Genomic DNA, 15,460 nt, shown 5'->3' with positions numbered 1-15,460 from the left:
AATTGTATGAAGGGGGTGGCTAAATAAAGGCAAAGCAAGAAAGAAAACTAAATATGCTGTGGTGCATGAAAGAGGATGTAACAACAAATATTGGCCCAAGACTTTCAATGGTGATTGTCTGCATATCGGAGTGAAGTGCTGGTGCTGTCCAAGGTTCTAAAATCAGAACTCTTGCAGAGTGTTAACTTTATTAGAAACTCCTATTTAGAGCTCCAATTTGCTGATGTAGCAGGACTGTAACTCTTCTGCTGATGCACAGTTTGTGTAAGTCATCGTTTAGTCCTTGGATGCCTTTGGGTGGTGGTCCACTCTCAACCTAGTAGTGACACTGATGTGCATAAAAACTTTTTTCACACAGCTGTGTCTGATACACTCATCCCAGTGCACACTATCATACCACTGCCATGTCTGAGAATGGTCCACCACCCAAATAATATCTGATCAACAGCGGCCCAGTGGTCAGAAACTGAACAATGATGAATGGTGTAGGGGGTGACTGATAAATTGTGCATGAACCCTGGGCTTATCTTGTAAAGGCAGTGGTTCTATTTAGGACCATGATTTCTATATAGAACCATTTCATGCTTAAATGGTTCTTTGCATGGTGAAATTGTTCTTCATATTGATGGGGATATATAGAGAATGCAAGTTAAACACTACTATTCATTTGGCATAATATAAGAAATTTCAGTAATTTCTGACAGAACATAAGAAATAGTGTGTCCTGCACTCTAAAAAAGATGGTTCTTCAAAGGTTCTTTAGTAAATAAATGGTTCTATATATAGCCATTAACACTCAAAGAACGCTTTGCATGAATAAAGGGTTCTTTACATTGCAAAACAGTTCTTCAGATTGTTGGAGAATGTTTTGTGTATGGTTCTATATAAAACCTTTTTGAAAATGGCTCTATATAGCATTAAAAGGGTTCTTTTGTTATAATGTCAAGCTTGTAACAATATAAGAACCCTTTTTAGTGCTATGTGGAACCATATAGAACAAATTTTCCATCAGTCTGAAGAACCATTTCACCATGCATAGAACTATTCATGCATAAAATGGTTATATATAAAACCACTGCTTTTACTAAAGAACCCTTGAAGAACCTGCTTTTTTAAATGTGATACAGACTGTAATTGTACACCTATATCACAAGCTGTTGTGTCTGTTGAATTGTTTCTGCAGCCACTGACGATCAGTGTGCAGTGAAGTGTTTCCCAAGAAACTGCTTAATTTTGGGTGATTTGGGCTCCCTAGGACCTCATTAATTTTAGATGGCTTGTACTCTTTCTCTCCTTCTCTGCCTCAGGCTAATCTAGCAGTGCAGGAGAACAGGCTGGCCATCGCAAATGTAGACCTGCAGAAAGCCCAGGCGGAGTTGGATGCCAAGCAGGCCGAGCTGGATGTGGTGCAGGCTGAGTATGAGAAGGCAATGGCTGAAAAACAGGTGAATTACTAAAGCACTTTTTTACAGTTCAGTGTACCAACATAATAAACATATTGATCAGGCTTTAACATTAGAACTGAAGCTGAGCCATTCTGCGAACAACTGTAAGTGGATGGGTTTTTAAAAAGTTAATACGCCCCTGCCATCTATTTTGCTCCAAAGGACATTTTTCTAAAACTTTTATTCTTTTCATGTAAAAAAGTGACTCAGCCCTAATTGGGTGCCTGTGATGTGTACTAAAGCTTTCATTTGCATTTTTGCATCAAAATGAATACGATCAGCGATCTTGTAAATGATTCCAAAATCATCTTGTTAATGAATCTCTCCATCTTCACTGTGTGTTCTTTCACAAATTAGACAAGTGCTAAAAATAGAGCCAAGTATTCTCCAATGTTCCCATTCACAAAGTATAATCAGCTGTATTAGCATCTTATTCATTAGCTGATAATTGTGTGATTAACAGCCACTGACTGACTGGTCTCTCAGTGCTGTTTTAAATTAAGCGTGTTTGTACTGCAGGGAGCAGAAGTTGATTTTAGTGTCTGAGCAAACACTGAATTTAAAATTGAATCGTGCTGCAATTAGTAAAGCTCCAGAATCTCCACTGGTCGAAATAATGTTCAGCTTTTAAATAACATTTAAATTTTTGTCTCTGTCTGTGTTGTTCTCTGTTTCATGCTCTTTCTTAGATGTTACTGGAGGATGCAGAACGTTGCAGGCACAAGATGCAGACAGCGTCCAGCCTGATCAGTGGACTGGCGGGCGAGAAGGCTCGCTGGACCGAGCAAAGCAAAGAGTTTGCTGCTCAGACCAAGAGACTTGTTGGTATGGTCTCCATTTGGCTCTGAAGGCTGTCCTTTACAGTCATTCAGACTGTTCCTTTTTTGTCTTATATGAATAGTTCAGTGAAATCCTAAATACAGCTGATCAGCCTAGGCATGTTGGGTGTTCAAAGTTTAATTCCTTACTTGTGCACTGGAGCTACAAAGTTAATGTGGTTAAAAACTGATGGAAGTTTATACGCCACTAATTAGCACTGTGTAAACCACATGTGTCAAGCTCCAGTCCTGCCGGGCAAAAACACTGAAGACTTTAGCACGCTACCTCATTATACACACCTGATTCAGCTCATCAGCTAATTAGCAAGGCCTTCATGAACTGAATTCAGAGTGTTAGATGAGGGTAAACGCTAATCTCCACAGCTTTTTGGCCAGGAACGTCTCCGGTTTGACATACCTCGTGTAAACTGCACACCTAAACCACATGCTTGTGATTTGTTACACGCTGTACTTTTGTTCATTTTTATAGATGATAATAGTACATAATAGTACAATTCTTGCAGCCATCTTGAGGCTTGTACGTTTGTCCATTTTTATAAATATACTTTCAAGGCATGACAGTCGCCTGAAAGTAGGGATATATGCATGCTTAAAAATTTGTCTTAAAAGCTTTTGATTTGCACATTTCTCATTAAAGCAGATGTACAGTACTGTGCAAAAGTCCACCCTTTCATTAATGTAATTTCCAATCGAAAGTAGATGTAATTAATCAAGTAACTGAAGAAACAGCATAAAACACATATTTAACAGAAAATTACGCAGATATAACACAATGTAATGTCATTTTTTTCAGTATTTATTGTGTCCACCCTTTGTCTTTCATTCTTTTCCAGATACTTGCTTTCAGTTTTTCAAAGAAATCTGTAGGGATATTTTTCCACACCCCCAAAGTTTAGTCTTAGATGTTGGTTGCATTTTCTAATTTTCTTCTTTTTTGTCAGTAATTGCTTCCTGGCAGCTACACATTCTTTCAGACTCATGGCGCTGAGTTGTCTTCTCACAGTATAACGTCTCACAGTGTTACATATATGTTTCCTGCTTTTCTCTGGAAAATTAATCTCTGAACTTGTGACTGGCCATTTTGACTGGAAATTAAATAAACGAAAAGGTGGTTTCTGACTTTTGTGCAGTACTGTATGTATATCTTCTTAATGTAACCAAGAGATATATGTTCTCCTCATCAGGAGATGTACTTCTCGCCACCGCTTTTCTGTCCTACTCCGGCCCCTTCAACCAGGAGTTCCGTAACCTGCTACTCACTGACTGGCAGAGGGAGATGAAGGCACGTTGCATTCCCTTTGGGACCAATCTCAACCTGACCGAGATGTTGATTGACGCGCCAACAGTGAGCGAATGGAACCTCCAGGGATTGCCTAACGATGACCTGTCCATCCAGAATGGGATAATAGTGACAAAAGCTGCCAGGTTCCCACTCCTCATCGACCCACAGACTCAGGGCAAGACTTGGATCAAAAATAAAGAGGCCAAGAACGAGCTTCAGGTGGGGAAAGAATCTTTATGGTTTAGCTAAAAATGCTTATGCTAATGCTAACACTGTTACCTAACAATGAAAGCTAATAGCCCTAGCATTATGGGAATGAGTTCATGCTAATTGGTGACAGCAAGTTGTCATTCAGTGTTACCCTTGTTAGCACTAAGGGCTGAGATGAGGTTAACAAGTGTGAGCTTAAGGGGATTAGATTTTCTTTACCAACGTGTATGATGAAAACTACTTTTCAAGGTTTCTTTGTTCACATATGTCTAATTCAATATTTTTGAGGGTCACTAAAACTTTTTAAACAACCATTCGCGCTTGGCTGTGTTGGAATTCATGTCAGGCCTCACTTAGAGTGGTCAAAGAGTTTGTGATGAGGCTTTGCTGTTGTCACAGATCACTTCGCTGAATCACAAATACTTCAGGAACCATCTAGAAGACAGCTTGTCTCTAGGGCGCCCCCTGCTGATCGAGGACGTAGGAGAGGAACTGGATCCTGCTCTGGACAACGTCCTGGAGAAGAACTTCATCAAGACTGGCTCTACATATAAGGTATTTTGAGAGGTTTTTAAATGGAATAAATGAAGATTATACAGCCAGACAGTGAGTTGACTGTATTGTGCAAATGCTGCATTCCAAGAGAGCAGAATTATAATAATTAGTGTGCAGTTCTATTGTGAAGGAACATCTGGCCCAGGATCTTTCATTTAAAAAGCAGTGATTTAAACAAGACCCACATTTTTAGTCAGATCAACTGTTCTTTTGTTTTTTGAGAATGTTAATTAGCTTTTATTCCATTTATATTGATTATATTTTCTTAAAAAAAAAGTTAGCCTGTATAATTGCTTTGCTTATTTAAAAGTCTGCCACTTCCTTTTTTCCCAAATGCTGAATTAGGCTGAATTATAGCCGATAGAGACTGTGATTATGTTTGCTCTGTGTTCACTACCCATTTATGAAGACTATTTATGGATTGTGAAATTATATGTCAGCATATTTAAGTAGTCAGGAAGCTCCATTTTCATTTGCGTATAAATATGGCCTATTTCCAGCAGTTTAAACCCATAACACAGCAGCAATTAATGAGAGGAGAAGAGCTCTGATAACAGACTGAAGTTCTATGCCAGACTAAGAGTGAAGTTATATGCCTTGTGAAAGAGTGCAGTCCTCTAGTCGTTGCTGTCAAATTCACATAGACTGTCAGTTCCTCATTATGTTGACAGCGGCAGCTGGCCGAGCCATCCTCAGCCGGGATGGGCCGCACTCGTGAATGACAGTCAGCTCGTTCTCCCGGGCTCCGCTTTCCTTGGGCTCATTATCAGATCTCTCCAGGCATTTGGAGAAAGTGTGACGCCACTAATCTGCACCCGCTACAGCTACTTCGCACATCGAAAAGAAAAGATCTGGAAATAACGAGCAAATGGCGGGATCTGCGTTTTCTGACAGGTTTTGCTCACAGCTCTATTAATACAGAGGTGCAAACACCTGATCTTGGATTTTAATAGCAAATCTGGGGGGTAGGAGACACTAGCACCATCCTTTTGTCCTGTCACATGGTCCCATTGTCACACCCCATATCGAAAACAGCCTATTTGTGATCCAGACAGGCCTCCATAAGCATTAGCGTCTTTGTGTTTGTTTCTTAGTTTTTGCGTCAGTCGTCAATGACTTGCTCATAGTGCTTTCAATTTGCACATTCCGGAAAGTAAAGAGACTAAATATACACAGCAACACAGCCACTTTTATGTTCCCAATCAGTTTTCAGCTACCTCAGTACAAACCATCATTATCCAATCTGCAGTTGCCAGCCACTATGCATATAAAGCAGCTCTGGTCTGCCAGCTTGTCTCATTTCTAATCTCTCTTTCTGTCTCTCGCTTTCACTCGGAACAGGTGAAAGTGGGTGATAAGGAGGTGGACGTAATGAAGGGTTTCCGGCTGTATGTGACCACCAAGCTTCCCAACCCGGCATACACCCCTGAGATTAGCGCCCGCACGGCCATCATCGACTTCACCGTCACCATGCGTGGCCTAGAAGACCAGCTACTGGGCAGGGTCATCCTCACTGAGAAACAGGTCAATTGAATCAATACTGAGTCGATACACAGGTCGCCCCTGTTTGCTCTGTAAGTTTTTCAAGCCTAAAAACTAAAAAGAAATAACTTTTCAGGAGAAGGAGAGAAGAGCTTTGTACAGATGCTTTTGCTATGGACTTCCATATCTAAGGCTAGTATTCGGTAACTACATGGACAACAATGTAAAATGTTTGTTATTCAGGTATGTGAGTGAGTGAGTTATAAGTAGGGTTGGGTAAGATATGGTTTAGTTTGCTTTGCTCAGATTTGCACTGAAGCTATGAGGCTAATATAGCTAACAAGCTATAGTACAAATGTCCATTTCACTCACTTATCTCTCAGTGAAAGAGTGTGAAAAATAGTACAATAACACAAACAATAGTGAAATGGCACTTTGCATTCTTTATATATTAAATAAATATTGAAACTTTTGATCAAATTTAAATTCAGTAACAGCAAGTAAAGTTCTCGGTATCATAATGGAATTCCTTTATGATGCACACTTAATCAAGTGTAGCACAAAGGGGCGTTGTTAGCTGGTTAAATGGTTTTGTGTGACTCACTGAGGGAGAGAAAAATGATATGAACCCACACCAACAGGATCTCACAAATGCCCTCCAGTTAAACTGTATATGAAAGAGTTTATGATGTGAAAATCACATAATGGGTTAATTCCCACAGTCAGCTAGTCGACCCATGTGCCTTTACTGATGTGCAGGGGCTTGATGCTGAGCATACCCTGTTGTGTATAGATTATTTGGATGGTATAAGGACAAATTACACAATGTTTAATATGTTTAGAGATTTTGCAATAATCATCAATAATCTTCAGATTTCGCACTTCTGTGTTTTCATATTTTTATATCTGAAATCCATTTTCTCAGTACTTTCCATGTTCTCTGCATGTTCTCTGCGTCAAATCTTAGGGCCTTAATTTAGTCATGCAGTACAGTGCTGACTGGTAGCTTCCATTACTTACTTCCTTCACTGGTTACATCTGTTCATGGTACTATGCATTGTATTCATGACTGTTCACAAAAGTACGCAAATGCAAATGCCTCAAGCTTGCAAGGACATTTTCGTTCATCATTGTGTTCTGATTTCATTTGTCATTGCGAACTGGTTCACTCTGTCCTCTACTGAGTGTTTGAACTGACACAGTGATGTAAGAAAGCACGCTGAGTTTGTACAGCAGGACTGTGAGTTTGCAGTGCGTTGACCAGGCATGTTACCCGCATCCGCATGCTTGCAAATCTCCCAGACTGTTCTCAGCGAATAACATTTACACTATAAAGAAGACGGTTTTAAAGGGTTCTTTAGTACAGAAAATGGTTCTATATAGAACCTTTTTGAACCGGGTTCAAATATAGCACCCAAAAGGGTTCTTCTGTTGTAACAAGCTTGACATTGTAACACTTGAAGAACTCTTTTTGGTGCTATATAGAACCCTTTTCAGAAAAGTTTATATAGAACCATATACAACACATTCTCCGACAATCTGAAGAACTCTTTAATCATGCAAAGGGTTCTTTAAGTGTTCATAGTTCTATATAGAGCCATTATCTTTATTAAAGAACCTTTGAAGAACCATCTTTTTTAAGAGTGTAGGACACACAATTTATTATTTTCTGTGTTAGAAATGACTGAAATTTCTTATATTAAGTCATGATGAATGATAGTGTTTTGACTTGCATTCTCTCTCTCTGGCATCAGATGTATCCATGACTGTAGTTGTGAGCTGAATGGAATTCAGAGTGGAGCGCTAAGTCATGCATAAGACTGGGTTAGCAACTGCCTCCGGTGGAGACATTTTTAAGTTCATTATCTTGCAGCTTTCATTGCAAATCTGCCTGCTCTGCCTTGTTATGAAATGTTTTGGCTGTAGAAACCCCAGCGTGGCTAAATGAGTTTGCCCTGCAGATCTGTTTCTATGGTGGAGAGAGGGCATTGGCCACAGCATCGTTATGAGGATAGCTTGTGTCAGTTTTGGGTCAGTAGATAAAAAGCTTTATTGGGAGTTTTCCTAACTCTCATTAGGAGGCATGATTTTCAAACTTGCGGTTAACCTTGTAATAGGTGTTTTATTAGAAACATCTTTCACCTTTACTGGCCACTTTATCAACTCCACATACCTTATAGATGCACCATACAGGTGCACAGTTACAGATTGTTGTCATGCATGACTAATCAGTCACTGTTTACTGATATCATTCGGGGGTGGATCTCTCTCAGCATAGCAGTGATGCTTTGAGAATGATATTGCTTGGCTGCATTGGTTAAACTTGCTCGGTCTTCAAGGCAGATTTCATGCCTGTACAAAAAGTATAACTTATGTTAAATGGGAAATCCGCCAGATTTTTTAAGATCATTAAGATGTAAATATGTAATGTAAGTTATTCAGAGTGGTTTGCTGTAAAATGTGGAATTAAATTGTGTGGAAATTAGGTTTCAGATATCAAAACAAATGACTTCAGGTTTTGAGAAAAACGCAAGTAAAATCCTGTCTCAGCTCTCGTTCGTCAGGTGAAACAGGGTGTTTAAAAAGAAGATGGCCAAGGCCTAAGCTAAGCATCCCAAAGTCTCAGATGGTAAAGTTTCTGTGGCCTTTTGTGTCAAAATTGTTCTTTGCTCCTAGATTTGTTACAGTTTCACGGCCAAATTAATGATGACATACAACAGTCGCATGTTTTAAACTGTGCTATTATTATCTTATTTTATTTGACAAAGATTAAGCCTAAATTCCCTTGTTTGCTCTCACTTCTGCTTTAGTTTTAGGGACCATCACAAAATTACTGCAGGAAAAGATAAAGCAAAGGAAAATATACTCCCCCCAACCCAGTTTAACTATTTACCTTGGTTATTTTCAACCTAGTTACCCAAATAAGAGGACTGTGTTACAAGCACAGGCCTAGCTAGATACATGGGTTACAGTCTCTAACTGTACTCCAGCTAAGTGGAGCTAACAGATATGGGTGTAAAAGTAAAAAAGCTCTGACTGTACTCAAAGCTAAAAATAGGATGTCCTGTACTAAGAAGTTGTTCAGTATGTTGAATAATAATTTTTCTGCAGAGAATTTTCATATGTGGAATCAGTTATTATTTATCAGTTATCAATCTCCTATACCGGATCTGGAGCAATATTCAGCTTTGAAGCAGCAGCAGCATTTCACCATCTGCTACGGTGTGGCACAGAAAAAAATGTGCATCAGTCTAACTCAAGTGACTCAAACTGTATGTAGCAGAGTACAAACCATCCTCTGGCTCCTTGTCATTGACAGGCCCTGCCTGCACCAGTATATTTCCTCCATGAACACTCCGTCAGGCCTTAATAGTGCCTGTTAGTCTTGTGGGCTGAGGGAAAATGGAAGTGCCATTCAATGCAGATTCACTGCTGGGTCTGTGATTTTTGTTGTGCAGTAAAGGAAAGGGCCTGTGCTCAGTGTCCCTCTCGCACTGGCTATAATGAGACCACTGAAGCAAACTCATGTGCTGAATTACAGTGCCCGTGGACAGCCTTGGCACAAGCTAGCCATCTGCGTCTGATGGAGCGGCTATGCTTTAGGTCATTAATTTCACAAGTGGAAAGGTTGAAAAGGGGATTTAGAAGGTAATGTTCCGAATGGGAAAGGTGGTGTATAGAACACAACTGAAGGCATGCATTATGGGTGAGCAGTGATAGATTATTGATGCAGGTAATAGTTGTTATTATGGCAGTTTACTCTTGACTGTTGCCTGAATGACTTAAATGACCCGCCTTTGATGCTGTTACCTCACAGCCTTTATATTTAGCTCTCTTTGAATGGCATCTGCTCATTTGAAGTGTTCAAAAACTGCAGCAGTTGTCAAGCCAGATTTTTGGTCTGTGACAAGAGGCTTTGAAGGACAGAAAATAGCAGAGTAGTCTTTTGATCTTTAGTTCCCTCACTTCTTGCTAGCTTCTGAAAATCAGTCTTTTGTGGATGTAGTGTAAAGATGTTGTGTTCCTTTTTTCCAGTTTTACTGCCCATAATATCTCCCTGTGCTTTTTGTACTGGCATTGGCATTATTTGTTACTGCAATGCTATCTGAATATTAACTTCATCTTTGCAACTTTAGTAACTTTGATTAGGTAGCTTGGAGGTCTTAGAGCTTATATTAGGAAAAATTAATTGAATTTACTTATTCAAATGTGTACATAATTTCCTTATGAATAAAATATATTACATCAACACAGTCATTGCCGAAAGTAAGCAAACTGAAAAGCAAAAAAATGCCAATATTGTGCATGTAGAAATAATATTGTAGCATTATCTGCTGTTAAAGAGGCACATTTACTGCACAATTCGTCATGTTTTGTTAAAGGCTGCAGTTGGCCCCAACCATGCCATACAAAGAGTAACAGTTCGCTCTAGGCATAGCTACATCTTGTCCCTTTGGCCGTCAGCGATCGGCTCCCCCTGAACTAAGCACAGCACAGAAGAAAAAGAAGGCTAGTTCCTTGTTCACCACAAGAATCATCAGATAAACCATAAAATAACTGCTGTAGAACAACCTAGAGTTCCATTTAAAACAACATTTAGTACTAGCTATTCATTTTTCTGAATCAAGAAAAAAGCAGAAAACATGTAACAGAAAATTACACAGAAGCCTCCACAACTAAATATAATATCATTTTTTTTCAGTGTTTAGTGTGTCCACTCTTTACCTTTATTACAGCTTCCATTCTTTTAGGGAGACCTGCTTTTTCAAAGAAATCTGCAGAAATAGTCTCCCACATTTCCAAAGTTTAGTCTTAGAAGTTGGTTGCATTTTCGTTTACCCATGGTCCAAGTAATCCCAAACACATTCAGTGATGTTGAGGTCTGGACTCTGGAGTAGTCAGTTCATTGTTCTGAGAACACCAGCAGCTTCTTTGTTTGATTTGCAAATTTTCTTCTTTTTATCTATTTTCTCAGTAACAGCTTCTTGACAGCTACACATCAATTCAGACTAGCATTGTTTTAGAATAGCATTGTTGTGTGAGGATGGACAGAAACACCTGTGCTTTTTTATCTGAAGAGTAGAGCTTGTTCCTATCTCTCTAGGATATCTTTTAATAGGTTTTTGAACAGTTTTGGAAAGTCCCGTCCTTGTTTTCTGTTGACTTTCTCCTTCTTTATGCAATGGGATCATGTGATATCGAATCTGTTCAGAAATATCTCCTGAAAAATAAATAACTTGTACCTTCCCTGGAAAAAATCATTGTAGTATGCTTTCTGTAACTGGGGCTGTACTTTTGACCTTTGGGAAAGTTGCTTCCACCGTGGGTGCTGACTCTTTGAAATCATGATTCAGGAACTGGAGAAGGACCGTACGGACCTGCTGGAGGATGTGATGGCCAACAAACGCAAGATGAAGGAGTTGGAGGACAATCTCCTGTTTAGGTTGACCAGCACGCAAGGCTCCCTGGTGGATGACGAGAGTCTGATCGTGGTACTGGGCAACACCAAACGCACTGCTGAGGAGGTCGCCCAGAAGCTCCAGATAGCTGCGGAGACCGAGATCCAGATCAATGCAGCACGAGAGGAGTACCGGCCTGGTAACAAAACAGATTTCAGCTATGCTTTTTGTTTGAAAGTCATAATAGGAGGGTAAATGGAACAGTTAAACTGATGATTCTACATGTGGTGGTATAAATCATTCACTTCTTCATCACCTCATCCTGCATTTCAAACCTGAACAAGAGTTCAGTGAGAGACATTTACTTTAATGAAGGTTCCTACAGGGATTGTTTATGCTAACAATGGGGTAAGCCAGCAGGGGTAATGCTAACAATGAAAAGAAGTTCCTCTTATCTTTCATACATTAACCCCTTAATATCCCAGGCTTATTACATGCTAACTACTAGTTACTTATTATTCAGTAACTACAGGAACTTCAGTGCAAACTGGCTGAGCTGTTCTTAGATTAATCCTTGCGCTGGTGGGCCCTGGCCATTTAAGGGGTTAACAGCATTGTTTAGCATTTTAGATGAAAAGTTTCTTGTAAAAATATAATTACATAGCTTTTCCTGTAAAAGTAGTTTAGTTAATTGTCACCTGTTACCACTTTTTTTTGTCGTGTCTGTGTGTAGTGGCGACCAGAGGCAGTATCCTGTACTTCCTAATTACAGAGATGAGCATGGTGAATGTGATGTACCAGACCTCTTTGCGTCAGTTCCTGGGCTTATTCGACTGGTCACTGGCCAGGTAATACTAGCCATGCCTGAAGGTTACATATAGTATATAGTATAACCTTTTCCAAGCTGTTTTAAAGGCACACCACCAACCTACCAATACATACACTCAACATCCCCTCTATCAGAAGCACCCACCTTTTAATTTCATTCACTCGCTTTTTATTTGGTCCACCTGTCTTTGTATAGCATTTCCACAGATGAGGTTCGGCACGAAGAGCTTACTTTATTCAGTACAATTTCCTCGGCACAGTCAGCTAACATTGCTCAGGGCTGCAGAAACGTCCAGGTGGGATGGCTAACAGAGCAATCTGCTGATTGGTTCTACATTTACATCGCTTTTGTGTCACCTCATCCTACATTGATTCACAATTGAATAAAGAGTGCAGTTCAAGCTCCTGAATGGTGCAGCTGTCTAAGTGTTGGGCCTGTCATTGGCAGACTGTGAGTTTGACCCCCAGTGATGCCACAGCCATCTGTGGCTGCAGGTCCAAGAGATCAACATTGGCCTCAAGCTCTCCGGGTGGTTAGGATGGTCCTCCCCTTCCCCATCACTCAGTGTGATGCTAGCCACTGCGGAACATGGGTGTCTGTTGGCAGAATTACTGTTCTCCTCTAAGCATGTTGAGCTATCTGATTATCAAAAAATAATTAAAAAAAACACAGTGGAGCTTTACATGTCTCAGAGGAAGCAAGTTCTAGCCCTTCGTGTGTAGAGGAAGATTCCCTTAGCTAATGGGTGGGAATTGTCTACGACTACATTCAGGGGAAAATTAAGTAAAAATTGGGTCTAACAACAATAAACATTAAACTGTGCGATTAACTGTTAGGCAGTTAGCATGCTAACAACTCTGCTCACCACAGAACAGGTTTGATTCTGGCTAACTGAACAGAAGCTTGGAAGAAAATGACTCAAATCTAGGGTAGCAAAGTCGAGCAACTGATGTTGGGGGTACAGAAAGCTTAAACATTTTTGGTGTTGTTTGGATCTGTAGCCTTCTAGCTAACCTTCTAGGCTACAGATCCAAACACTACCTCAAACCACAGTGTAGGTTAGATACTGGCTAACTGGTGCTTTACTGACACAAGTGTAGATGATAAAAATTTATGTCTGAGAGAGCAAAGTTGAGTGAAGGAGTCGAGTGTTGGAGTGACAGAAACCAGTACTGAAATTTAACCTGTTCGGTGGTGTTTGAAGGAGTAGATTGCTAACATTAGCTGAGCTAACACCGACTTATAGCAGGCTAAATGTGCCATAAATCACAGTACAGGCTAGGTTGCAGCTCAAACGAAATGTTAACAGCACAAAGTTGGGTAACAGATGTTGGAGTAAAAGAGTCAAATGTGTTCTGTGATGTGCTCTGTGAGTTGTTAGTTGGTTAGCCATCGCTGAGCCACTGTCATGTAGCTTGTCTTCAGTATTTTCTGGCCCTGACATCAGCAAGATATCAGATTAAAAAAGAAACCGGTCCTGCGGATCCATGTTTGGTATACCCTCTACAGTGGGAAAAGAGGCCTAGGTGTACTAATAGCCATGGGTTCCCAATCCCATGCCTGGAGACCCCATGCTCTGCATATTTTTGCGTTTTCCCTACACGTGACCCTGCCCACAAAGAGCTTATGAATTAGTTCATGAGTTAAATTGTGTGTTCTAGATGAGGCAAAGCACAAAAATGTGCATAGTGTGGGGTTTCAAGGACTGGGATTGGCAACCCTGCTGTAGCCCATCTGTTGTCGTGCACAAGCCACTCTCTACTCCATTCATCACTGGTCAGCCAAGACTGGCTGTATGGTTAGAAGCTGGCCACCAATGAAGGTCTAGAGCAGAGCTTCCAAGTCCAAGGCAGGGGATTTTAGTAAAAAGAGCAGCGAGTTTAAATTCTACTTTAGAGTTCCATCATTCTTATAAGCGTCAAAGGCTTATTTCAAGTAGCTAGCGTTTTGTTAGTAACACCTATACCTCACACCTCACTTTCTTACGAAAAATCTGCCATTTGTCTTCATCTTGTGGAGCAGGTCCTTGAAGAGTCCCATTACAAGCAAGCGTATTGCCAACATCATTGAGTACATGACATATGAGGTGCACAAGTACGCAGCCAGAGGCCTGTACGAGGAACACAAGTTTCTGTTCACCCTCCTGCTTGCGCTCAAGATTGACATGCAGAGCAATCGTGTGAAACATGAGGAGTTCCTGACCCTAATTAAAGGTGAGAGCTCAGCAGAGCCCAGTCGACTTCTTCCTGCCTTACTGAGCTTTGTCATCTCTCTCTGTCTCTCTCATCTCCTTTTTACTCTCTCTGTGGTTACGTCAGACGCTTACTCTCTCATCATTTTCATTTTCTGCCCATTTTCTTCTGCCTGAGTAAAGTTGAACTTGGCCTTCTGTTGTACGTTAGCCACTGCCTTTCATAATTAAAGCAGTAAGTGGTTGTAACGCAGAACGTGAGACTAAGTTTCAATTTCCACATTTGTAGGTATAATAGTGCTGCCCGATTATCCTGAATTCACCCCGTTTGTGCCTACAATTAGACACAGCATGAGAGAGCACTGCACACGACCAATTATTAGACGCTTGAGCTGTGCCTGGTTGGTCCGTATAAATAGCCCTGGTGTTCTCTTAAGGTCAGTTCATTAAAGGAAAGAAGCTTCATGTTAAAGGGAGTATGAAGGAAGGCTTCCTGGCTGAGAAGTAGTCAGAGCCCTGGGGATTGGTTTTATATTACACTAGAATACCTAGCCGAGCATAAAATGAGGGATTTGGCACTCACCTCAGTTCCTTTTTTCAAAGATTGATGTGCATTTTATGCTTTTATTTCATTGGTTTTAATTAATTAATGCCACTTTCTGGAAAAATGAGCCAGTGTTGACCAAGTGTGATGACCAAGACAATACACGTTACATTTAATATTTTTAAATTAGAGTTGACAATGGAGTCACATGCCTACTGTATTTTCTTAAGTCAAAGAATACATAATATTGTATATTTCATAAGTGTGGGTGAACTTGAACGTTAAATTAAAACATTAGTAAACAAGACGAACTTTTGTGTCCTGGAAACAAGGATTACATTTTTGCTTGATTGCTTGAAATAGAGGTGATTTTGAGCAGAAGCTGTATGAAGGTAAGTCTTAAGTAAATTTCTTCATCAGAAAATAGTTATAGTCTCAGAATTAACTCTCACATATCTTCTTTCTCGGTATGTTGCATATATCCAGGGTTGTTATTGAAAAGAGGCATGAGAGACATACCCCACCATACTGAAAAGAATCACGTACATACCCACCACCAATGTAAAGGCAAAGTAAGGAGAAAATGCAGCCGCTAAGACCAAGCATGGGTCTTACGGAAAGTAAATGTTGTATAAGCGGTGTAGTAACACCTCTAGAGGGCGGCGCAGAGTAATGTTTGAGGAT

The 15,460-nt window shown here is 40.2% G+C and overlaps 1 protein-coding gene across 1 annotated transcript in view; it reads left to right on the top strand.

Moving 5' to 3' along the window:
• Nucleotides 1-15,460, top strand: part of dnah5 (dynein, axonemal, heavy chain 5) — a 158,998-nt gene that overhangs the window by 117,699 nt on the left and 25,839 nt on the right. Inside the window, exons 62-69 of the mRNA XM_036590645.1 lie at nt 1,308-1,445; nt 2,135-2,270; nt 3,469-3,785; nt 4,176-4,331; nt 5,673-5,855; nt 11,168-11,411; nt 11,946-12,060; nt 14,064-14,254. Of these exons, the coding sequence (XP_036446538.1) occupies nt 1,308-1,445; nt 2,135-2,270; nt 3,469-3,785; nt 4,176-4,331; nt 5,673-5,855; nt 11,168-11,411; nt 11,946-12,060; nt 14,064-14,254 (1,480 nt within the window). The remainder of the gene's footprint in view (nt 1-1,307; nt 1,446-2,134; nt 2,271-3,468; nt 3,786-4,175; nt 4,332-5,672; nt 5,856-11,167; nt 11,412-11,945; nt 12,061-14,063; nt 14,255-15,460) is intronic.

Source organism: Colossoma macropomum, unplaced genomic scaffold (genome assembly GCF_904425465.1).
Source record: "Colossoma macropomum unplaced genomic scaffold, Colossoma_macropomum, whole genome shotgun sequence".
Lineage (NCBI taxonomy): Eukaryota > Metazoa > Chordata > Actinopteri > Characiformes > Serrasalmidae > Colossoma > Colossoma macropomum.
This window is presented reverse-complemented; position numbering and strand designations above follow the sequence as displayed.